The 26,007-nt window shown below is 43.7% G+C and overlaps 1 protein-coding gene and 1 long non-coding RNA gene across 3 annotated transcripts; both read right to left on the bottom strand.

Annotated features, from left to right (window-relative positions):
* LOC308474647 (uncharacterized protein) lies at positions 1-25,489 on the bottom strand. 2 transcript variants are annotated; one of them, XM_081001214.1, is made up of 6 exons: positions 25,374-25,489; positions 24,810-24,935; positions 19,585-19,710; positions 18,522-18,641; positions 16,524-16,664; positions 1-151 (listed from the first exon to the last, which is right to left on the bottom strand). In XM_081001214.1, the coding sequence occupies exons 1-6, from the start codon at positions 25,423-25,425 to the stop codon at positions 141-143; spliced, it is 576 nt and encodes a 191-aa protein (XP_080857340.1). In that variant the 5' UTR covers positions 25,426-25,489; the 3' UTR covers positions 1-140. The 2 variants fall into 2 exon arrangements, with proteins under 2 accessions (XP_080857340.1, XP_080857339.1); XM_081001213.1 differs by lacking the exon at positions 1-151 and adding an exon at positions 11,390-11,502.
* Positions 5,838-6,946, bottom strand: LOC308474773. The gene is made up of 3 exons (XR_013984948.1): positions 6,871-6,946; positions 6,661-6,786; positions 5,838-6,151 (listed from the first exon to the last, which is right to left on the bottom strand). It is a non-coding gene; the product is annotated as an uncharacterized lncRNA (long non-coding RNA).
* Positions 25,490-26,007: the final 518 nt, after the last annotated feature.

Raw genomic sequence — 26,007 nt, 5'->3', positions numbered from 1 at the left:
GACTCTTGGTAACCAAAAGTAACATCTGAAAGATTGTTCATATATCAAATGCTTCAGAATAGCAATGGAAATAGGGCTCCATTCTTTACGAAGACACAGGTGCGACTTAGGAATTTCCTGTGACACTCTTATATGATCTGCTATTCTTCCCCTATCAAAGAGAAGAGAACAAGTTATGCTAAATCTCATGCAATATTCCACACTCAGGAAAACATATATTACATGAGCAAATTAGAAAAGCCAGAATTCTTGAGCATATATTTCTAACTGGAATGCTTTGTAAAGCAAACATCTTGAAAGATAAAGAATGATTAGCTTCCCATCTTGCCATTTGATCTATGCATTCAGTCTCAATGGTTAGTACCCAAAGTTAATCCGAGTCTGGTTAAACCCACTGGTAAAAATTGGCTTGACTAACTGAAGCCCATGAATTTTAATGCTCCACTCTGAGTATAACTTAGTTGTCCTTTTCTTAAAGTTGCATCATCATTTTGCATATTAATTAAAATAAAATTGTATATAATTAACTTAGATATTCCTTCCCAAAACTTTAAAGTTGTCAAAGCCATCAGCCCCCCCCTTTTTGGGGGGGGGAGCGGCTGTCCAAGTTAGGGGTTGTTGGTACTGCTTTGTGGTGGTTGACATCATGGTGGTTTCCCAAGGGTGATGCTTGCAGCCCCATGGAACCTTCAATGTGGGGTTCTTTAGCATTCCGTGTTATCCCCATGCTGTTTAACACCTGCATGAAATCTGGTCTCTCTTTTCTCTTTTATTGAAGAGCAGGATGTTTTAATGCCATCACAATCACAGAGGTGTCTTTTGAGGGGATATATCGATGGAAAATGTCTACACCACCAGATCAGTAGTTGGGTTCCTATTGAGGATATTAGGCAAGCCAACATGACAGTGTTGTGGGATCTAGGATTGGACTGATCATTCCGTGATATTGTGGCAGTGGACAAGAATGTATTGTATCTTTTGAATAAATGTTTTGGGGGGGTTTTAAGCATCTACATGAAAGCATTGAATGGGGTTATCCAGAGTTCTGGAGTAGATTGTCATCGATATGCTGGTGACACACAGCTCTACTTCTCCTTTACATCTGCAAGTGTGGCACTGGAAGTGATGGACCATTGGCTTGCCTCGGTAATGGACTGGATGAGCGGCAACAAACGAAAGCTCAATGCAGGTACGACGGAGGTACTCTTAGTGGGTGGGAGATTGCCTGCTCTTGATGGGGTTACCCTCCCTCTGATGGAGTGGGTACGCAGCTTGGGGGCTACTTCTGGGTCCTTTGCTATCATTTGAGGCTCTGGTGGCCTCAGTGATGGAGAGTGGCTACCAGCTTCAGTTGGTAGCCCAGTTGCAACCCATCTCTATTCAGAGAGACTAATTTCTGTTCTCTATGCTCTGTCCACTTCAAGATTAGATTACCACAGTGCCTTATATGCATATGTGCTGAGCAGCAGCACTTTTTCTCTGTCACCCAATAGCATCTCTTTATCTTCTCCCACACACAGCACCTGTTCCTTATTTGTTCTTCCTCTTGCTTTGAATACTAACTACTGTTTATTATCTTTATTTTTTTTTAAAAAAAAATTATTAAGGTTTTAGACAATAAAAAAGAGAAAGAAAAAAAACATACACAATACATATAACAACAACACACACAAAAAGCAACACAAAATTCAACAATAAAAAAACAAAAAAAACCCCATAACAATTAAAAACAATATCTCTTTTCCATTTCCATTTTTAAATTACTTACTTTCTGGACTTCCTCATACCTCCCTCTTTTGTATTCCAATCCAAATTATTTGTCCAGCAGTTTCTTTTCCACTTTTTTAATCCCAAACTTTAATTTAATAAAATATTAAAATATATAACTTCAACTTCTTTAAACCTAATCATTGGTCTTAGTATCATATAACATTAAAATTTTCCCTCTTAATATCAAATTTCCATTTCTTTAAACATCCTTAATCTTAATCTTAATCTTAGTCTATCATTAACTTTAACCTGTACAGCTGGAAACCACTTATTTTCAATCCAACATCGCTCTAACATTCTTTAATTTTGCAGTGTTTCTGAAGATAGTCTTTGAATTTCTTCCAATCTTCCTCCATCGACTCTTCTCCCTGGTCACGGATTCTACCAGTCATTTCTGCCAATTCCATATAGTCCATAAGTTTCATCTGCCATTCCTCCAGCGTGGGAAGTTCTTGTGTCTTCCAATACTTTGCGATGAGTATTCTTGCTGCTGTTGTTGCATACATAAAGAAAGTTCTATCCTTCTTTACCACCATTTGGCCGACTATGCCCAGGAGGAAGGCCTCTGGTTTCTTAGGGAAGGTATACTTAAATACCTTTTTTAATTCATTATATATCATTTCCCAGAAAGCCTTAATCTTTGGGCACGTCCACCAAAGGTGGAAAAATGTACCTTCAGTTTCTTTACATTTCCAACATTTGTTATCAGGCAAATGATAGATTTTCGCAAGCTTGACTGGGGTTATGTACCACCTGTATATCATTTTCATAATATTCTCTCTTAAGGCATTACATGCCGTAAATTTCATACCTGTGGTCCATAACTGTTCCCAGTCAGCAAACATAATATTATGTCCAACGTCCTGTGCCCATTTAATCATAGCCGATTTTACCGTTTCATCCTGAGTATTCCATTTCAGCAGCAAGTTATACATTCTTGACAAATTCTTAGTTTTGGGTTCTAACAATTCTGTTTCCAATTTGGATCTTTCCACCTGGAAGCCAATTTTCCTGTCCAATTTAAATGCCTCCATTATTTGATAATAATGAAGCCAGTCTCGCACTTTGTCTTTTAGTTTTTCAAAACTCTGCAATTTCAGTCTATCTCCGTCTTGTTCCAAAATTTCCCAATATTTCGGCCATTTGACCTCCATATTGACCTTTTTCAAGGCTTTCGCTTCCATTGGTGACAGCCACCTTGGGGTTTTGTTTTCTAACAAATCCTTATATCTTAACCAAACATTAAATAGCGCTTTCCTGACAATGTGGTTTCTAAATGCTTTATGTGCTTTGACCTTATCATACCATAAATATGCATGCCATCCAAATACATTATTGAAACCTTCCAAGTCCAAAGTGTCAGTGTTTTCAAGGAGTAGCCATTCTTTCAACCAGCAAAAGGCTGCTGATTCATAGTACAGTTTAAGGTCTGGCAGGGCAAATCCACCTCTTTCCTTTGCATCTGTTAGTATTTTAAATTTTATTCTAGGCTTCTTGCCCTGCCAGACAAATTTAGAAATATCTTTCTGCCACCTCTTGAAACAGTCCATTTTGTCCACAATCTGCAAAGTTTGAAACAAAAACAACATTCTAGGCAATACATTCATTTTTATCGCAGCAATACGGCCCAGCAGTGAAAGCTTCAGATTTGACCAAATTTCTAAATCTTTTTTCACTTCAGACCAGCATTTTTCATAATTATCTTTAAATAAGTTCCCATTTTTTGCTGTCATGTTAATCCCCAAATATTTAACTTTCTTAACCACTGTTAAACCTGTCTCGTTCTGAAACCTCTCTCTTTCAAACGGTGTTAAATTTTTCTCTAAAACCTTGGTTTTTAACTTGTTCAATTTAAATCCTGCCACTTGACCAAATTCTTGAATCAGTTCTAAAACTCTTTTGGTACTAGATTCTGGCTCCTGTAACGTCAATACTAAGTCATCTGCAAATGCTCTCAATTTGTACTGTTTGGTTCCGACCTGTATACCTTTAACCGACTGGTCCCTTCTAATCATATTCAGCAGAACCTCCAGGACCGAAATAAAAAGAAGTGGGGAAATTGGGCAACCTTGTCGTGTCCCTTTTTCAATTTTGAGTTCTTCCGTCACAACGTTATTTACAATTAGTTTAGCCTTTTGTTCTGAATAAATTGCACTTATACCATTTTCAAAACCTTGGCCTACCCCCATACCCTGTAGATTCTTCTTCATAAAATTCCAAGAAATGTTGTCAAAGGCTTTCTCCGCGTCTACAAATATCACCACTGCTTTAGTGTTTATATTCACTTCTAATTTTTCCAAGATATTAATTATATTCATCAAATTGTCAGACAAATGTCTTCCTGGGAGAAAGCCCGCTTGGTTTATTATCTTTAACCTCTTTTCCAAAGCATAATAATTGAGGCCCATAACAAAAAATTAGCATGTTACCTTTCTTTGCACAGCAGTAGACCATATCAGGATGATGGCAGAAGGCTGTTGAAGCCACATATTCTGTACTTGAACAACTTGGTTTGCAGCTACCTTTACAATGTTTATTTGCAATGTGTCCTGGAGAAAAATTGTGTAGATAGAAGAAGAAGAAGAGTTTGGATTTGATATCCCACCTTTCACTCCCTTTAAGGAGTCTCAAAGTGGCTAACATTCTCCTTTCCCTTCCTCCCCCACAACAAACACTCTGTGAGGTGAGTGAGGCTGAGAGACTTCAGAGAAGTGTGACTGGCCCAAGGTCACCCAGCAGCTGCATGTGGAGGAGCGGAGACGCGAACCCAGTTCCCCAGATTACAAGACTACCGCTCTTAACCACTACACCACACTGGCTCTTAATCCCTCAGATGAGAAATTAATCCCTCAGATGAGAAGACATCACCAACGTTTCTAAGAATCTCCTATTGAGTGAAAGCAATCCATTACATTTTCCACTAAATGGATACAACATTAATCTGTTCCAGACTTTTAAAAAGAATCCCTAAAACAGCAATTTAACATGAATTGTACTGTCTAATGAGATCATTGATCCATAAAATGAAAGCAATAAACAATGTAATGCAGACACACAATCAATCAATCAGTAGCTGAACTGGGTTTCACTCAATCACAAAAATTTTACATCTGCAAGTGTAGAATTGGAAGTGTTGGACCGTTGCCTTGCCTCAGTAATGGACTGGATGAGAGGCAACAGAGTCTTGTGACTCCAAAAACTGCACAGTGGCATAAACAGAAATCAAACACGGTGCAGCTGGGGGGAGGTTTGCACTGTCCAGCCGGGCACCCGCAACCCACTGCTGGTCCCCCCACCCCGCCCATGCTTGACAGGCACCCCCCGCTCCCTAACAGTGGTGGCAGAGTCTGGCTGGGCAAGAAGCTACATTCAGCAGGGGCATGCAGCTCCCCATACACACTCCCAAGCGGTGCCCCCCCCGCTCCATTAACAGTGGTAGGGCACGGGGGATTGCGTGGTGGTGGTGAAGCCGCACCTCTTTGCCAACCGCATACCCCCTTCATTGTGACAGCTGGGGGGAGGCTTGGGAGGCTCCCCCCCCCCCCGCTCAAAGCAGCCCGGGTGTGTGGGGCAAAGGTGCTCCACCTGCCCTCCACTCCCAAGCCTCGGAATGAGTTTGGGAGCCTGCGGGACAATGGCAGGTTGCCTGCCCTTCACCTCCAAGCCGTCTGAACAAATAGGGAAGGGGGGAGGCCGCCGGCAAAGTGTCACCCTCCCAAAGAAGCCTGGGAGTGCAATGGTATGCAGCCTGCCCTCCAACCCCCAAGCCTCACCTGAGCTGTCAAAATGAAGGGAGAAGGGTGGAATGCTGTCGGAAAAGTGGTACTGTCCCACCCTTACCCCCGACAGCTCGAGGAAGGCTTGGGAGTTGTGGGTGGGCAGCGTGCTGTGGTCATGCAACCCCGATGGCCCTCCTACGCAGCTGCTTAAGCAGCATATCACCCGGTCACGATTATAAGCTGCACTTTAACTTTTCCAGATTAGAATTCCGGAAAGATGTGAGGCTTCTAATCGGGCCAATACGGTATCATCTCTCTTCTATGAAATGCTTCTTCTGGACTTCCTGGCGTGGTGCGCTCAGTGACGGGTCAGGGAAAGTGCTCTGCTGCAGTAAGAGTGCTCTCAGTCACGGGTACGGGCTAAAAGGATGGGGAAGCAAGGGCGACGTGAACCCTGAAGAGGTCTGAGAGGAGGTTCCAGACTGAAGAAAATAGATCTGAGCAGCGCATAAAGGGGTTTTCTGGTGTTCCAGCACAAAAAGTGGAGGAAGGTGGAAGAACCTCAGCACAGAAAGATCACACATGACCGTGGGATGCCCCTTAGACCCAAATGAGAAAGCACCAGGCTGCTCCAAGCTAAAACTGTAAAATCAAGAGTACTCCTGAAAGGAAGAAAGTAACAATGCTGGTTTAAAATAAAAGGAGTACGGAATAAGATTATAAAGGACAGTAAAGCTAACTGAGAGAGGAGCTTCAGCGTTCTGAGACTTAGCAAGTCGTGGAAAATAAGCTTTGTAAAGAGGCAGAAAATAAAAACTGAGACATACCGAGTACCTGCTTCTTCAAGGGGAATCACTGTTGAGAGAGACAAGGAGCTGAAACAGCAAGCAGCAGCAGCAGTGACAACAAAGCAGTGGCCTTTGAGAAGGAGATCAGCGCAAAACAAAGGGATGAGTAAAAAAAAATGCTGCTTCTGTTAAAATCCATAAACTTTGACTAAGACGTTGCACTTTTGGAATTGTAAATGTTTGATATATAATTGCTTTTTCAAAGCTGCTTTCTCACTCGGCTTCACATTAATGAAATCGCCTCAACCTCTGAGCACCTCCCAAATAAACACCACCACTAAATCAAAATAGTTGTGGCCCATAACAAAAATTAGGGATGTTACCTGTCTCTTTGCAGCAGTACACGTACTCAGCCACATGGCAAATCATTCCAGGACCCTTGCGTTCATCACTTGAACAACGAGCCTTGCAGCGACCTTTACAATCTTCCTGCACGGTGGGAGTGGATTCTGGAGAAATATTAGGTATATAGAATTCAATCCCTCAGATCAGAGATCACCAACATTTCTAAGCATATCATATACAGAGAATACCTGGGACTGACAGCAGCACCAACAGGAGAAGTAGAGGGGCAGAGGTCTTCATGGCTGAATGCTGGAGCCACCAGAGTTGCCTTCGAGCTCAAAGATATTGCAGAGAGAGAAAGGATCCTCTATTTGTACTTCCCAAGGGAATGGTGACAGGAAGCTTTCAGGGGGAAGGAAAGGACTGGGTGTTCCAAACATTCCTCTAATGATATTCACGGCTACCATGCACCCTTTCAGTTTTGGATAATTAATTCTTGCTGTTCATCTTGCGAGAACAGGAGGTTCTTCTTATGTTCCTCATAGAATCATGGAGTTGGAAGGGACCCCATGGGCCTTCAAGTCCAACCCCCTGCAATGCACTGGATGAACAGGGCAAGGACCCCGTAAGGAGCCTCACCGCAGCATTCTGCACCCGCTAGAATTTCTGGGTCAGCTTCAAGGGCAGCCCCTTGTAGAGTGAGTTACAATAATTGAGGCTGGAGGTGACCGTCGCATGGATCACGGTGGCCAGTTCAGGGTGAGAAAGGTAAGGGACCAACTGCTTAATACGGCAGAGATGGGAAAATGCCACCTTTGCTGTGGCTGCAACATGTGCCTCCATGGAAAGGGAGGCGTCAAAGGATACACCGAAACTCTTGACAGAAGGCGCTGGGCCCCCGCATATGCATGGTTTGTTAGTTTGCTTAAGGACTGTGTCACTGTTTTTTGTGCCTGATTTAAGCATGTTATTTCATGCTGGAATTAACCCTTCTGAACTTTCCTCTACTTGTGCTGTGGTCCCTCTAACTCCAAAATGACATTTGACAGAATACCAGCCAGCTGGTGAGTGGTTGGGAGCATGTCTTTCTCAATCAAAGTAAAGTTTAAAGCTCCCAGTTGATCTGTTGAAGTCCCATCCTGACCCACATGTTCTCATGTATGACAGCATGAGAGTGTGGGGCTTCTTAATGGGGAAATCTGGAGGGAGTTGTTAGCTCTGCAGGGCTGAGTTTCACCATCCCTGCCATAGTGGAATCAAACATTTGGCCAAAGTAGAGCTAGACTCTTATAATATGCCCCTTTTCATTCTGTTCTAGACCACATTCATGTTAGACAATACATTTGGCACCCAGTTCATAGTCAGCATCATTGAATTGTTTGAATATTAGCCATTTTCAAGTGTTGCATTGAAAATTTGGCTATGACTTCCCCCATCTAGTAGACATATTGATATGAAATCATCATTGGGCACCATTTTGTCCTTTACCTCTCTCAGAAAAATGCCTCAGGCCAGCTCTTATATATACGTTGTATCTATTGTCTTGATTCAAGAATCACGTTGTTCCTTTAAAATCCCTTTTGAGTTTATTTTGTGCATTTTGGATTGTGTTGTGGTGTCATACTTTTAGCAGCATGTCAAGATATTATGAGAGGAAGGGGTCATCGCTCATCCTAGTACACACGATTCATTTACTGAAGAGAGGAGTCTGCAGCTGAAAGGATCAGAGAGCAGACAACTTGAAAAACTGAGATGTAAGGGAGCAGGTCGGAGTCATAGTCAAGAATACTACACCAGCACAAGGCCGCTTCCTAAATGCTTACACAGAAAGAACAATCTCCTTATTGCTACTTGCATTTAAGGATCATCTGCACCTCTGCAGGGAAAGCAGTTTGGATTCAAAGCTCTTCCTCGTGTGCTTTGCAGACAACTTACCGTATTTTTTGCTCTATAAGACACACTTTTTCCCCTTCAAAAATTAAGGGGAAATGTGTGTGCATCTTATGGAGCGAATGCAGGCTCCTTAGCTTCAGCGATAGCAACGCAAAGACTCCGAAGCGCAGAGAGGGAGAGCTCCCCCCGCGCTTCGAAGGCTTCGTGTTGCTTTCGCTGAAGTCACCTGAAGCCCCCGGAGCGCAGTGGGAACTCTCCCTCTCTGCGCTTCGGAGTTCCCGCTGTGCTCCGAAGGCTTGCGGATAGCCGCCTGAAGCCTGGAGAGTGAGAGGGGTCGGTGCACACCAATCCCTCTTGCTCTCCAGGCTTCGCTTCGCTGGAGAGGCGCTGCACAGTTTTCCCTCTCTGCACAGCGCCCCTTCAGTGAAGCGGGAGGAGAAATGGAAGGGGCTCTGTTTCTCCTACCACTTCGCTGAAGGGGCGCTGCGCAGAGAGGGGGAGAATTTTTTTCCTCCTGTTCTCCCCCTCCTATGGTCTGGTGCATCCTACAGAGCGAAAAATACGGTAATCCCTCCAAATCCATTCAGCTGCACTTGGGAGCCCCAATGGAGAATCCCTGGAGCAGCTGGTCCCAAACTGCCCTTTGAAGCTGAGCATCTGTGCTTTGAGAGGTACCTGCACTCCACTTTGAAACTCTGACAATAAGCTGAAAATCAGCACCATGCCAAACCCAGGCACAACATTGCCTGCCCCACACGTACGAAGATGCATGTCATCAAGTGTAGGAAATACACAGTATTTCTGTGAGAGGGAGGGGGAAACCCAGGAACATCTGAAAAGAAACCAGCTATTTTCTTCCTTCTTGCTTGCTCAATCCCGCCCAAAAAAACCATGTTCTGAAGGTCAGTGTGCAGAAAACAAAGAAAGCACCAACAGAGAAAAACATAAGAAAAATATATGAAACCTCAAAAAAAAAACTCATTGGACCCAAGGAGCAGAAGAGGCCTCCTTCGCTTGCAAAAAGGTTTGTCCATCTGCTTTACATCCATAAGCAACCAAGAGGAAACTGCTTATTCAGTGAGGGCAGCCCATTCCATAAAGCTCTTTTTGCCTTTCTACAAGATGGCTACAAACATTCATTGAAACTGCCTGTTTCAAGTATAATGTAGAAAAAGAACTATGCTGTTATCCTGTTCATCAGACAGGACCATAAACAACAGCAATGGGTAAGGATTCCCTGGGCAATTGAATCATTCATTATATTCCCAAATTGTGGAATCTGGGAGCTTTCCAAGTACCTTTGCTGCAAATAAAATTGGCAACACCTGAAATCTAAACAGCATATTATTATACTTATTAACATTTTTATTGTGGCTGTTCTGCTTGTTTGGGACAATTTTGAGCTTTTCCCGCTGCTTATCATATTATCCCTCTGATGACAAGGCAGGGAGAAATCTGCATATGTGTCTGGGAGACTGGGGAAGATGGAGCCTTTTGCACCTGGCATCATATGGCAGCTCAGTTTGAAGTGAAGGAGGAAGCAGGAGAGTCACAGGAGACTAGTAAATACAAACACACACTGAGGCATCTGATCAAGGCCTGTATTTTAAAATGAGCTTAAAAGATATATTTGCAAATGTTTGTATGTTTCATGCCAGGCAGAAAAGCCGCTGGCTAAGTACTTTGGCAGTTGTTTATCTTCTTGCTCAAGGGCCTCCCTGATTCATAGCAGTAGCAGGAGACACGTTTCTCAAAGTTGTAAAAGGAAATTACAGGCTGGGAGCAAAGGTCATACTGACCATACATATTACAGAATACAATCAAGCTGCAAAAACACTAATTAAGAGTTGGTAAATAGTAAGATTTATTGTTTAACAGAAAATAATACCAGGTGCCTCCCATTAGACTCGAGCCATATTTTCATAAGGTTAAAGGGCAAGAGCTAATAGGAACAGCAGCTGGCTGGGAAAGGGGGTGTAAACTGAAGAGGCTTTTTTTTTATGCTGTTTCCTTTTTACTTTGAAAAGGCCTTTTCTTCTAAAAAGCTATGTTAATGTATGAAATATATTGGCTTAATGTAATTATGCAAAGGATTTAGAAAGTAAGAAATGTTAGATTCTTATGTTAGATTCTTATTTCATTGATGGTGTGTGAGAAGGTGAACCCAAGATCTCTGTTTAAGAAAATTTAAAACCATTAGCCATCTGTTTTGGAGTGAATAGGGCAATAGGGCAAAGGTGATCTGGTAATTAAGGTGCCTTGTCGAGGCAAATGTAAGATATATGGCTACTTGTCTGCCATTTATGGATAGAAGGAAATATAGCTCTTTGTCTCCCATAAAAGGTAATAGGAAATGGGTGTATCTTTTATGATTGGTTCTAGCAAACAGCCAATAGGAATTTCAACCAGGCTGATTGGACAGAGGCAGCCAAAGGAGGAGCAAGGGGGCTGGGCTGAGGAAATATAAGTGCTGGCCATCAGGGCTGGAGTGGGCAGAGCTTTTGGTAACCATATACCATTGTGTCTCTCATTTATTTGTCTGACAAATAAATTATTATTTTAATTTCTCTATTGCTGCGTTGAATATTTCATTCCAGCTAAGCGTTAACCACAAGCAGGGTGCTACAACACCAGACCTCGTCCTTTCAAGCTGAGTTCCCTTCCTTTGAAGCCAAAGAAAACCAGAGAAGTTTTTAATTCCACCATATAGCAATGAAATAAACAAGATAACTTTGCCTCCCAGTTTGCATAGGAAAAGATGACAAAGGACTTGGTCTGCAGAACAAGTTTGGTTTTATTAGGAGCAGAAAGGAATGAGATAGTTAATTCCTGGAAAGACTCTTGGTAACCAAAAGTAACATCTGAAAGATTGTTCATATATCAAATGCTTCAGAATAGCAATGGAAATAGGGCTCCATTCTTTACGAAGACACAGGTGCGACTTTGGAATTTCCTGTGACACTCTTATATGATCTGCTATTCTTCCCCTATCAAAGAGAAGAGAACAAGTTATGCTAAATCTCATGCAATATTCCACACTCAGGAAAACATATATTACATGAGCAAATTAGAAAAGCCAGAATTCTTGAGCATATATTTCTAACTGGAATGCTTTGTAAAGCAAACATCTTGAAAGATAAAGAATGATTAGCTTCCCATCTTGCCATTTGATCTATGCATTCAGTCTCAATGGTTAGTACCCAAAGTTAATCCGAGTCTGGTTAAACCCACTGGTAAAAATTGGCTTGACTAACTGAAGCCCATGAATTTTAATGCTCCACTCTGAGTATAACTTAGTTGTCCTTTTCTTAAAGTTGCATCATCATTTTGCATATTAATTAAAATAAAATTGTATATAATTAACTTAGATATTCCTTCCCAAAACTTTAAAGTTGTCAAAGCCATCAGCCCCCCCCCCCTTTTTGGGGGGGAGCGGCTGTCCAAGTTAGGGGTTGTTGGTACTGCTTTGTGGTGGTTGACATCATGGTGGTTTCCCAAGGGTGATGCTTGCAGCCCCATGGAACCTTCAATGTGGGGTTCTTTAGCATTCCGTGTTATCCCCATGCTGTTTAACACCTGCATGAACTCTGGTCTCTCTTTTTTTTCTTTTATTGAAGCGCAGGATATTTTAATGCCATCACAATCACAGAGGTGTCTTTTGAGGGGATATATCGATGGAAAATGTCTATACCACCAGATCAGTAGTTGGGTTCCTATTGAGGATATTAGGCAAGCCAACATGACAGTGTTGTGGGATCTAGGATTGGACTGATCATTTCGTGATATTGTGGCAGTGGACAAGAATGTATTGTATCTTTTGAATAAATGGTTTGGGGGGTTTTTAAGCATCTACATGAAAGCATTGAATGGGGTTATCCAGAGTTCTGGAGTAGATTGTCATCGATATGCTGGTGACACACAGCTCTACTTCTCCTTTACATCTGCAAGTGTGGCACTGGAAGTGATGGACCATTGGCTTGCCTCGGTAATGGACTGGATGAGAGGCAACAAACGAAAGCTCAATGCAGGTACGACGGAGGTACTCTTAGTGGGTGGGAGATTGCCTGCTCTTGATGGGGTTACCCTCCCTCTGATGGAGTGGGTACGCAGCTCGGGGGCTACTTCTGGGTCCTTTGCTATCATTTGAGGCTCTGGTGGCCTCAGTGATGGAGAGTGGCTACCAGCTTCAGTTGGTAGCCCAGTTGCAACCCATCTCTATTCAGAGAGACTAATTTCTGTTCTCTATGCTCTGTCCACTTCAAGATTAGATTACCACAATGCCTTATATGCATATGTGCTGAGCAGCAGCACTTTTTCTCTGTCACCCAATAGCATCTCTTTATCTTCTCCCACACACAGCACCTGTTCCTTATTTGTTCTTCCTCTTGCTTTGAATACTAACTACTGTTTATTATCTTTAACCTCTTTTCCAAAGCATAATAATTGAGGCCCATAACAAAAAATTAGCATGTTACCTTTCTTTGCACAGCAGTAGACCATATCAGGATGATGGCAGAAGGCTGTTGAAGCCACATATTCTGTATCTGAACAACTTGGTTTGCAGCTACCTTTACAATGTTTATTTGCAATGTGTCCTGGAGAAAAATTGTGTAGAAAGAAGAAGAAGAAGAAGAAGAAGAAGAAGAAGAAGAAGAAGAAGAAGAAGAAGAGTTTGGATTTGATATCCCGCCTTTCACTCCCTTTAAGGAGTCTCAAAGTGGCTAACATTCTCCTTTCCCTTCCTCCCCCACAACAAACACTCTGTGAGGTGAGTGAGGCTGAGAGACTTCAGAGAAGTGTGACTAGCCCAAGGTCACCCAGCAGCTGCATGTGGAGGAGGGGAGACGCGAACCCAGTTCCCCAGATTACAAGACTACCGCTCTTAACCACTACACCACACTGGCTCTTAATCCCTCAGATGAGAAATTAATCCCTCAGATGAGAAGACATCACCAACATTTCTAAGAATCTCCTATTGAGTGAAAGCAATCCATTACATTTTCCACTAAATGGATACAACATTAATCTGTTCCAGACTTTTAAAAAGAATCCCTAAAACAGCAATTTAACATGAATTGTACTGTCTAATGAGATCATTGATCCATAAAATGAAAGCAATAAACAATGTAATGCAGATACACAATCAATCAGTCAGTAGCTGAACTGGGTTTCACTCAATCACAAAAATTTTACATCTGCAAGTGTAGAATTGGAAGTGTTGGACCGTTGTCTTGCCTCAGTAATGGGCTGGATGAGAGGCAACAGAGTCTTGTGACTCCAAAAACTGCACAGTGGCATAAACAGAAATGAAACACGGTGCAGCTGGGGGGAGGTTTGCACTGTCCACCCGGGCACCCACAACCCGCTGCTGGTCCCCCCACCCCGCCCATGCTTGACAGGCACCCCCCGCTCCCTAACAGCGGTGGCAGAGTCTGGCTGGGCAAGAAGCTACATTCAGCAGGGGCATGCAGCTCCCCATACACACTCCCAAGCAGTGCCCCCCCCGCTCCATTAACAGTGGTAGGGCACGGGGGATCGCATGGTGGTGGTGAAGCCGCACCTCTTTGCCAACCGCATTCCCCCTTCATTGTGACAGCTGGGGGGAGGCTTGGGAGGCTCCCCCCCCCCCCCGCTTGAAGCAGCCCGGGTGTGTGGGGCAAAGGTGCTCCACCTGCCCTCCACTCCCAAGCCTCAGAATGAGTTTGGGAGCCTGCGGGACAATGGCAGGTTGCCTGCCCGTCACCTCCAAGCCGTATCTTGAAAGATAAAGAATGATTAGCTTCCCATCTTGCCATTTGATCTATGCATTCAGTCTCAATGGTTAGTACCCAAAGTTAGTCCGAGTCTGGTTAAAACCACTGGTAAAAATTGGCTTGACTAAAAAAAATTGGCTTGAAGGGCTGACTGTTCTTGTGCTCCTCATCGGATTGGCCAAAGCGAGAACAGGATGCTGGACTGGGTAGGCCATTGGCTCTTCTTATGTTCCTCATGAGTCTGACCAAACTGCGGGAGGCAGTGGAAGACAGGAGTGCCTGGCGTGCTCTGGTCCATGGGGTCACGAAGAGTCGGACACGACTAAACGATTCAACAACAACATGTTCCTCATAGAATCATGGAGTTGGGAGAGACCTCATGGGCCTTCAAGTCCAACCCCCTGCAATGCAGGAATCTCAGCTAAAGCACCCAAGACATCATCCTGGACATTTTGAAACCCAAATACCGTATTTTTCACTCTATAGGACGCACTTTTTCCCCTCCAAAAATTAAGGGGAAACGTGTGTGCATCCTATGGAGCGAATGCAGGCTCCTTGGCTTCAGTGATAGCAACGCGAAGCCTCTGAAGTGCAAGACTCTCCTGCTTCAGCGAAAGGAACCCGAAGCCTTTGGAGCACAGCGCGAGGTCCCTCTGCGCTCCAAAGGCTTCAGGCGGCTATCCCTGATAGCAAGACTCTCCTGGCTTCAGCAGAGAGGGAGAGCTGCGCAGCGCCTCTTCATCGAGGTAGGAGGATAAATGGAAGGGGCTCCATTTCTCCTGCTGCTTCGCTGAAGGGGTGCTGAGCAGAGAGGGGGGAGAATTTTTTTTCTTGTTCTCCCCCAATAAAACAAGGTGCATCCTATGGTCGGGTGCGTCCTATAGAGCGAAAAATACGGGACCCCAAACTGAACAGTTGGGTCTTTTACAGCAAACTGCAGTGCTGAGAATAGCTGGCCCTCCCATGGCAAATGTAGCAGTATGAAGAAGGAAACAAATAATGGAATAGGACCTGTGTGGTTGAACACTGGTTCTGCTCCACTCTCCAGGAGACTCAGAGATATAATCAAAAGTTTCCACTTATTTATGGATCATTGCTGAAGGTTCTCGTGGCACCCACAAGGAAAGGAACAAATGGGCTACTTGTCCTGTACTTGAACAACTTGGTTTGCAGCTACCTTTACAATCATCATTTGCTATGTGTCCTGGAGAAATATTGTGAAGATAGAAATCAATCCCTCAGGGGGCTACTTCTGGTCCTTTACTGTCATTTGAGGCTCAGGTGGCCTCAGTGGTGGAGAGAGCCTCCCATCAGCCTCAGCTGGTGGCCCAGCTGCAACCCATCTCTATACAGATAGACTAACATCTGTTGTCTATGCTCTGACCACTTCAAGATTGTTGTTCTTGTTGCTATTTAGTCGTGTCCGACTCTTTGTGACCCCATGGACCAGAGCATGCCAGGCACTCCTGTCTTCCACTGCCTCCCGCAGTTTGGTCAAACTCATGCTGGTAGCTTCGAGAACACTATCCAACTATCTCGTCCTCTGTCGTCCCCTTCTCCTTGTGCCCTCCATCTTTCCCAACATCAGGGTCTTTTTCAGGGAGTCTTCTCTGCTCATGAGGTGGCCAAAGTATTGGAGCCTCAGTTTCACGATCTGTCCTTCCAATGAGCACTCAAGGCTGATTTCCTTCAGAATGGATAGGTTTGATCTTCTTGCAGTCCATGGGACTCTCAAGAGTCTCCTCCAGCACCATAATTCAAAAGATTAGATTACCGCAATGCCTTATATGTATATGTGCTGAGCAGTAGCACTTTTTCTCTGTCACCCAATAGCATCTCTTTATCTTCTCCCACACACAGCACCTGCTCCTATTTGTTCTTCCTCTTGCTTTGAATACTATTGTTTTTTATCTTCAACCTCTTTTCCATAACTTCACAATTATAAGCTGCACTTAAACTTTTCTGGATCGGAATTTGGGGGGGAAGTGTGGCTTATAATTGAGCCAATACGGTATCATCTCTCTTCCATGAAATGTTTCTTGTGTTGAAATCCATAAAGAATGAAAGAATGAAACCTTAACTAAGGCGTTGCTCTTTTGCAACTGCTAATGTTTGAAATACTATTGCTTTTTCAAAGCTACTTTCTCGTTCTCCCACTCTGCTTCACAGTAATGAAAACGTCTCACCCTCTGAGCACCTCACCCCAAAATCCCATCAAAATAGTTGTGTTCCATAGCAAAAATTAGGGATGTTACCTGTCCCTTTGCAGCAGTACGCATGCTCAATATTATGGCAAGTCATTCCAGAACCCTCATATTCATCTCTTGAACAACGTGGCTTACAGCGACCTTTACATTCTTTCTTCTGGGTGTGAGTAGATCCTGGAGAAATATTAGCTATAAAGAAATCAATCCCTCAGATAAGAGTTCATCAACATTTCGAAGCATTTCATATACAGAGAAAGCAGCCCATTACATTTCAAAGAATTAGATATTTTTATACTGGGCAAATGACATAGGTTTTTTTTCCTTTACAAAGGCACAGGTGCAATTTGGGAATTTACACCATTTTATGATCTGCTACCATTTTACACCATTTTATAATCAGTGGGTGGTGCTGTGGGTTAAACCACAGAGCCGAGGACTTGCCGATCAGAAGGTCGATGGTTTGAATCCCCGCAACAGGGTGAGCTCCCGTTGTTCGGTCCCAGCTCCTGCCCACCTAGCAGTTTGAAAGCACATCAAAGTGCAATTAGATAAATAGGTACCACTCCAGCGGGAAGGTAAACTGCTCTGGTTTACCAGAAGCAGCTTAGTCATGCTGGCCACATGACCCAGAAGCTGTACGCTGGCTCCCTCGGCCAATAAAGCGAGATGAGTGCCGCAGCCCCAGACTCGTCCGCGACTGGACCTAATGGTCAGGAGTCCCTTTACCTTTACCTTTATGATCTGCTACAATGCCCCTGCTGAAGAAAAGAGAACATCTTAAATCTCATGCCATAGACCACATTCAGGAAGAAAGGATAATTAAATAAAATAACTGTATGGCCTTTTGGAAAAGCCAGACTCTTGAATCCATATCAACTTTCTAACACGAATGCTTTGTAAAGGAAATATCTTCTAAGGTAAAGAAGACTAGTCAGATGCCCACATTGCTGATTAATTTCCAGATTCATTTTCAAGGGTAAGTACCCAAAGTTAGTCATACTACAGATAAACCCACTAAAATTAATTCAATTGACTAACTTAAGTTCATTAATTTTAATGTTAATGACTCTGCTCTGAATACAACTTAGTTGTCCTTTTCTTAAAGTTGCAAATCATTAAAAGACATTCTGAACCATTTGCAAAGAATTCCTTCCCAAAAAGTAAGGCTATGTTTTTCAGAGGGAGGGTGGAGGAATCACATAATCAAAGAGCCCGTTGGGACATTTCTTTTATGAACTAAATCCATGAGTATATCTGAATGAATATGTCATTCTTCACTGCAGGCCTGGCAGACCTCCTTCATTCCAGATGTTGTTCAGTTACAGTTTCCATCATTCTTGACCTTTGATTCTGGGTGGGGCTTGTGGGTTAAGGGACTCCAACCCCTGCAATGCACCACTAAATAATCCCTGAAAGATGGCCATCTAACCTCTGTTTATAAATCACCAATGAAAGCAAAGTCCAGCACTTTCCAAAGCAGTATGTTCAGCTTTGAAACAGCTCTTATAATCAGTTCTTTCCTATGTTTAGTCAGAATCTCGTTTCTTGCAATGTGCCTGGGTCCACTTTTTTCACTTTTTGAAGATGGCGACAAAGTTTGTCCACTTCCCGTCTGCAGGGACACCACCTGTTCTCCAAGGATTCCCATATATTATATACAGAGGCAGTGAGATTCCATCTGCAATTTCATTTAGTATGGCTGAGTGCAGATCAGAAGGCCCTGAAGATTTGAATTCATTCAGAGAAGCTAGGAGTTCCCTTACCACCTCCTTTCCTCTCTTGGGTTGCAGCACCCTCTCTGCATCATTCATTCTATTATCACCACATTGTACACTGTTTTCCTTACGGGTGAAGACAGAGGCAAAGTAGGTGCTGAGCAGTAGCACTTTTTCTCTGTCATCCAAAAGCATCTCTTTATCTTCTCCCCCACACAGCACCTGCTCCCTATTTGTTCTTCCTCCTGCTTTGAACACTATTGTTTATTATCTTTAACCTCTTTTCCAAATCATAATAATTGAGGCCCATAACAAAAAATTAGCATGTTACCTTTCTTTGCACAGCAGTAGACCATATCAGGATGATGGCAGAAGGCTGTTGAAGCCACATATTCTGTATCTGAACAACTTGGTTTGCAGCTACCTTTACAATAATCATTTATGACAGGTCCTGGAGAAATATTGTGACGATAGAAATCAATCCCTCAGATGAGAAGACATCACCAACATCTCTAAGAATCACCTATTCAGTGAAAGCAGTCCATTATATTTTCCACTAAATGAATACAACTTTAATCTTGCACAAATGACATACAGTGGTAACTTGGTTCTCAAACTTAATCCGTTCCAAAGTCATTTCAAAAACCAAAGCATTCCAAAACCCAGGCACGCTTTCCCATAGAAAGTAATGCAAAATGGATTAATCCGTTCCAGACTGTTAAAAACTATGGGATGTGAAACACAGAGCAGTCAAATACAACATTCCTAGAGTGGACTTAAAAATTGGAAAAAGTTCACAAACTGGAACACTTACTTCCGGGTTTGCAGTGCTTGGGTTCCAAGTTGTTTGAGTACTAAGGTGTTTGAGAACCAAAGTACTACTGTAGCATCAAATGAGCTAATATTTCGAACAAGGTAGAGCAGCAAAGGACACCCAAATGGGCTAGTTATATATTTCTTATTTTACTACAGTCCTGTGGTTTGAGGGACCTTTACATTTTGCCCGGGACAGTAATCAGCATCAAAAAGAGAACTAGAGGGACTTAGGTCTTCACAGATGAATGCTAGAGCCACATGAGTCATCTTGACTGAAAGATATTTCAGAAAGAGAATGAAAGTATCCTCTGTTTATATTTCCTAAGGGAATAGTGATATGCCCAGAGACAGGCAGCAGAGAAGTTTTCAGGAGGAAGGAAAGTGTCTCCTAAGGATATTCTTCCAAGCTCTTAGTAATCACAGCATCCTTTTCTTTCTGTCTGGTTATCAACTGAACTGATTACTGAAGCCTTATCTCCTGCAACAGTAAACTTCTGCTGCCTCTGTGTGGTGACTGAAACTGGGGTCAACTTCCACAAAGTGGGTATCTCATCTCATATTCCCAACAATTACCGTACCTATCTTTCTACAACAGAAGACATAACCAGGTAGATCACAGCGGTCTAATGAAGCCACGTATTCTCTATTTGAACATGATCGTGAGCAGTGACCACTACAATTATCATTCAGGGTGGGAGTGGATCCTGGAGAAACGTTAGGAAGATAGAAAGATAGAAATCAATCCTTCAGATGAGAAGAAATCACCAACATCTCTAACCATTTCTTAAACAACATAAGCGATCTGTTACATTTCCTACTAGATGAAGAAATAGAACTTTAATTTTGCTCATATGACATCCATGGTACCTATGGTTACGTACTTAATGTCAGTATCTTCAGCTCACAGGCAGAGGTACCTGGCCTCCCCCGAGGCAATTGAGCGAGATACTGTTGTTTACCGTCCGTCTGCGACCCCCGGCAGGCTAGGTAAACAAACCCGGCGATTCTCCTCAAACGTGAGAAGAACACACCCTCTGCTTCTTTCTGCTTCTCTCTCCCTCCCTGCATTCTCCCAGGGAGGAGAAATGAGACAGACAGGAGTCCTTTCTACATGTTTTATTCCTGTCACTCAATAGTACATAGAAATGCGTCTGCACCCTTCAGTCTCCATCAGAAGAGTCTCAACTCCTCCCCTGTACTTCCAGCACAGGTCAGATGACACACTGAGCTAACATCCGGTGCTCAGTACAGAGAATAGGCTCCACCTTTTCTCCAACAGTACATCTGCACTGTTTTGCATTCCAGCCATCTGGAGCTGGCTTTTGCCTTGGTGCTTTTTCCCAACATCCTCCCCCAAAAGCATCAATTGGCAAAACATGATCCAGAGAAGAGAACAAACAGTTGTTATACATATAACAGTCCCCTGTTGTTTCAGTTCCACCCTTGGAACTCCCCACCACTGGTTTCACCAGTGTACCTCTCTGGTTGTCTGGCTTCCAAGGAATGAGTGCTTCTGCATTACCTTGGCTAGCTACTCTCTGTTGTGTCTTTGTCTCTGACTTAGACACTGCTTCAACCTGCTTTGAGTTGTTAACAATAGCAACACATGCAACAGCTAAGTTAGCAAACTCTTTTGAGTACCTCTTTGATGGTACACCCTTTGTGACTCTCCCAGACCTGCGTATGAGGTTCTGATCCTCTGTGCTCACTGGTTCAACCTTTGGACTCTGTTGAGAACCAGTAGCAATCAGTGGTTCTTCCTTCACCTGTGAAGGTCTATCCATTGTGTGAGATTTCCTCTCAATGACTGTTACAACTGAACTCTCTGAGCTATCACTGTCATCGTCAGTACCACTGTAATCTGTGACATCAGAAAAATCATCATCATCATCTGAATCGTTTCCTGTGGGAAATGTGTGTTCTACAACCCGCTCTTGCTCTGGAGCACTCTCTAGGAACTTTGTGAGAATCACCTGACCAGATTCAGACAAAATTACTCTGTAGAGACCCTTTTCATAACCCACAAAAATGTCTCTGGCATTCTTTTCTCCACCTGGAGCTTCTGTTCTCACATGAGACCCGAAAACCTTGAAATAGGCAACAGAAGGTTTTCTATTGAACAGCTTCTCAAAAGGAGAACATCCCAACTCTGTTGAGACTTTTCTCAACCAAACATGAAGATAGGACGCTAGCGATTCGGCCCAATATTCATGTGGCAAATGTGAACTCAGCAATTGCGCATTCATCCCCTTTTGCAATTCTTTGTTCACTCTTACACAGACCCCCCTGTTCCACGCTTCTGGCGAAACTGCAACTTTGTGGTCTATCCCTTTTCCATCCAGGAACTTCTGAAACTTCTGTAACAGAAAAACTTGCTTGTCATCTGTGAAAAGACAATCAATGTTAGCATCATGCATATTTTTAACCTTGTCACAAAACTCCTGAAACTTTTCTAAAGTTTCTTGCGGTTTCTCCATCATATAAACCCAAGAATAATTAGTGAAACAATCCACACACAAAAGGTAATACTTTGCACTGCCTCTAGACGGTTCTAGAGGACCAATCACATCAGCATACACCCGCTGAAATGCTCTGTCGACCTTCTTCGTCACCTTCCTGGTGCTCACACTGGTCACACCTGCAAGAGAGATTTGGTTAGAAACAGCAGAATTACATTTCATGTAATCACTTTGATCAAAAGTCAACAAATACAGTCCATCTTTCTCTTTGGCAGTAAGAAACAGTTCTCCATCTTTGTAGATCTTGCAGCTTTTAGCATCATAGGACAGTTTCAGTCCTTTCTTTGCAATCTGCGACACACTCAGCAGATTAAATCTCAGTTCTGGAACCAGGTAAACATCACTTATAGTCAAGTTCAGACTCTCAAGATACACAGTCCCAATTCCAGTCGCTTCCAACTCCTGACCGTTGGGCTGTTTCACAGTGAAGCTTTGCTTCCTCAACGTCGAAAATAGTCCTCTGTGCGGGCACAAATGTTTTGTACAGCCCGTGTCGATTATGAACGAGTTCCCAACATCTGGTGTGGTTCCTTTCGCCATCATAGCCTTTGCAGGTTTCACCTGGCACTTGGAACGGCTTTTGCCTGACGCCTCAGGCTTCGTAGAGCTGCTCTTTGCTCCTCTTGACTGGCGCGGCTTCTTACAGTTTCGCTGTAGATGCCCAGTCTGTCCACAATTGTAGCATCGGACAGCACTCAATGCTACACCATGCTCCCTAGTAGCATCAGCAGTGGGGGAATTAGAACTCTGTTCTTCCCTCCCCCTGTCTTTTTCTTCCAGTGCAGCAAGTCTGTCGTGTTCATTCAGGACCACAGCACAAACTCTCTCCGCGGTCAGCTGCGCGGCCGGTAGGGAACCAAGCTGACTGGCAACAACCTTGTAGGTGCGGCTAAGGCTGTTTATCATCATGAAGCAAAACACTTCCTCCTGAAGACGGAAATTGCGTTCCACCATCTGTTGACGCAGAAACTTCATTTCTGTCAGGTGCGCTTGAACATCTCCATCAGGCGCAAGTCTCAGATTGGTCAGTTTCTCAAAATACAGCAACGCTGAAGAACCAGCATCTCTCTGATGCGTTGTACGCAGCGTGTCCCAAACCTCTTTCGCATTTTCTAAATGCTGAACATGCACCAACTGATCATCTGAGACACACAGAATTATAGCAGTCCTGGCCCTTACATTCTGTGACTCCCAACCTCTGGTTGGTGCTGCAGGGATGGGGTTTTCAATTACATCAAAAAGCCTCTGATTCTGCAGCAGGGCCTTCATCTTTACAGACCAAGATGAATAATTGTCATTGGTTAAGGGAGGTGGGCAAGGCAAACCTCCCCCTTTCTTGGCATCCATCTTGAAGCCAAGCCTCCAGCTCACACTGTCAAACAAACTGTAAAATCCAACAGTTGTTTTTTTTCTTTTCTCACGCAGCAAACTGCAAGTTGTTTACGGTCTTTTGCACCTGGCAGCTAAACTCTGGCTGCTATTGAAAGTCCCTCCAAGGGCACGTAAACTTTGTAGCCAAAACACTCTCTGGTTTCGTTTCGCTTTCCCAGGCTTACATTCACAGTCCAGCCCCTTTGCCAGTAACTTTCCAACTTTCCGTTACTTAGCAACAATGCATTTCAATAGGACATCTTATCTTAACCACAAGAATTTGTGGAATGCAGGCCTCTTCTCCCGGAGCTGTATTTTTCCAAGACGCAGCTCCCCGTGAACCAGTGAATTAATCGAACTGCGTTCACACTTTTAGCCCGTAATGCAGCAGCATACCTTGAACTTTGTTGCTCTGGAAAACACCTCTTCTTTCCACCAGCTGTCTGTTGAGCCTCTGGCTTCTTTCAGACGCTTGCCTTCTCCTTGGAGCAGAGGAGGACAATCCACCAGCCTCTCATGCAGATGTCCGATGAATCGCAACCATCCGAAGGCTGCCAATATGTCAGTATCTTCAGCTCACAGGCAGAGGTACCTGGCCTCCCCCGAGGCAATTGAGCGAGATACTGTTGTTTACCGTCCGTCTGCGACCCCCGGCAGGCTAGGTAAACAAACCCGGCGATTCTCCTCAAACGTGAGAAGAACACACCCTCTGCTTCTTTCTGCTTCTCTCTCCCTCCCTGCATTCTCCCAGGGAGGAGAAATGAGACAGACAGGAGTCCTTTCTACATGTTTTATTCCTGTCACTCAATAGTACATAGAAATGCGTCTGCACCCTTCAGTCTCCATCAGAAGAGTCTCAACTCCTCCCCTGTACTTCCAGCACAGGTCAGATGACACACTGAGCTAACATCCGGTGCTCAGTACAGAGAATAGGCTCCACCTTTTCTCCAACAGTACATCTGCACTGTTTTGCATTCCAGCCATCTGGAGCTGGCTTTTGCCTTGGTGCTTTTTCCCAACACTTAATTCGTTCCGGAGGTCCGTTCTTAACCTGAAACTGTTCTTAACCTGAAGCACCACTTTAGCTAATGGGGCCTCCTGCTGCCGCGCGATTTCTGTCCTCATCCTGAAGCAAAGTTCTTAACCAGATGCAGCCTAGAATTGCATAAGCTTTTATCCTGCTGCATCAGTGTTGATTCATGTTAAATTTGTTGTCTACTAAAAAAGAATTGTTGTCTACCCCTAAATCCTGTGCACATGTACTATCAAGCCAGGTGTACCCAATTCTATATTTGTGCATTGGATTACTCCTGCCTTAGGGTAGAAGAAGAAGAGAGGAAGAGTTTGGATTTGATATCCCGCTTTATCACTACCCTAAGGAGTCTCAAAGTGGCTAACAATCTCCTTTCCCTTCTTCCCCCACAACAAACACTCGAGAGACTTCAGAGAAGTGTGATTAGCCCAAGGTCACCCAGCAGCTGCATGTGGAGGAGCAGGGAATCGAACCCAGTTCACCAGATTACGAGTCCACCGCTCTAATCACTACACCACACTGGCTCTCACAGCATTCTTCTGATCTACCAAGCTTGCCACTCTATCCAAAAATAAAAAAGATTCATCTGCCATGACTTGTTTCTTTCGAGAAACTCCTGCCAGTTTTTAGTAACCATGGCATCCTTTTCAATGTGCTCACAGATCCACTGTTTAATTATCTTTTCTAATGCTTGCTGAGCAGTTCCACCTTCCCTCCGTCACACAATAGCACCTCTCTGCCTTCTCCACGCAGAGCCCCTGCTCCTTATTTGGTCTTCGGCTTGCTTTGAACAGAACCGCACAAAACCCTGCTTCTTATCTTTTCACCACTTTCCCAAATCATAATGATTGCAACCCATAATAACAGTTTAGCATGTTACCTTCCTCTTTGCAGCAGAAGACATGACCAGATTCCTGGCAGGGGTCTAAAGAAGACTCATATTCTCCAGCTGAACAGCGGTGCTTGCAGACGCCATTACAAAGTATATTGTTGGTGGTAGTTGGTCCTGGCGAAATATTATGAAGATAGAAATCAATCCCGCAAGTGAAAAGAGATTACCAACATCTCTATGCATTCCCTATTGTATATGTGAATGGAGCTAGGGCTCTTAGTAACACCAAAGGCCAGCATGAGAGTAACATGAGTTAACAATGTGATGCAGCAGCAAAAAGAAAAGCTTATGCTATTCTCGGCTGCATCAACAGTAGTATATGCATGGCAGGGGATTGGGCTAGATAATGCCCTTCCAATTCTACAATGCTACAATTCTATTCAGCAAAAGCAGTCCATTCCATTTCCCACTTAATCAGGAAATAGAACGTCAATCTTACACAGATGACATAGTATCAAATGGGCTAATATTCCAAGCACTACAAAGCAGCCAAGGGGCTAGTTTGGCAGATCTTCTTGGAGTGCTGTGGATGGACAGCCCTTTAGATTTTACCTGGGACTGACAGCAGCACCAACAGGAGAAGTAGAGGGGCAGAGGTCTTCATGGTTGAATGCTGGAGCCACCAGAGTTGCCTTCTAGCTCAAAGATATTGCAGAGAGAGAAAGGATCCTCTATTTGTACTTCCCAAGGGAATGGTGACAGGAAGCTTTCAGGGGGAAGGAAAAGACTGGGTGTTCCAAACATTCTGCTAATGATATTCATGGCTACCATGCACCCTTTCAGTTTTGGATAATTAATTCTTGCTCCCTCTCTCTAAAATAGACGGCTTTGGAATTCATGGAAGAGAAGACTGTTAATGCCTACTAGCTAGGATGACTATGCTCTGCTTCCACAGCTGGAGGCAGCGATGCTTCTGAATGGCCATTGCTGAAGGGCCGGCTGCTCTTGTGCTCCTCATTGGATTGGCCAAAGCGAGAACAGGATGCTGGACTTGATGGGCCATTGGCTCTTCATACGTTCCTCATAGAATAATGGAGTTGGAAGGGACCCCATGGGCTTTAAGTCCACCCCCCACCCCCCGAGATGCAGGAATCATAGCTAAAACACCCAGGACATCATCCTGGACATTCTGAAACTCAAATACCCCAAACTGACCAGTTGGGTCTTTTAGAGCAAACTGCAGTGC

This window comes from Podarcis pityusensis (genome assembly GCF_964106645.2).
Source record: "Podarcis pityusensis genome assembly, chromosome: 3".
NCBI classification, from domain to species: domain Eukaryota; kingdom Metazoa; phylum Chordata; class Lepidosauria; order Squamata; family Lacertidae; genus Podarcis; species Podarcis pityusensis.
This window is presented reverse-complemented; position numbering and strand designations above follow the sequence as displayed.

Excerpts from the sequence above, each read along its gene's own strand:
- LOC308474647 (XM_081001214.1), bottom strand. The coding sequence starts at position 25,425 with ATGAAGACCTCTGCCCCTCTACTTCTCCTGTTGGTGCTGCTGTCAGTC. Across the intron at positions 24,936-25,373 it reads GGTGCTGCTGTCAGTCCCAG|GACCAACTACCACCAACAAT; the intron begins GTAAAATCTAAA and ends ATATTTCGCCAG. Across the intron at positions 19,711-24,809 it reads CTTCTGCTGCAAAGAGGAAG|GATCCACTCCCACCCTGAAT; the intron begins GTAACATGCTAA and ends ACGTTTCTCCAG.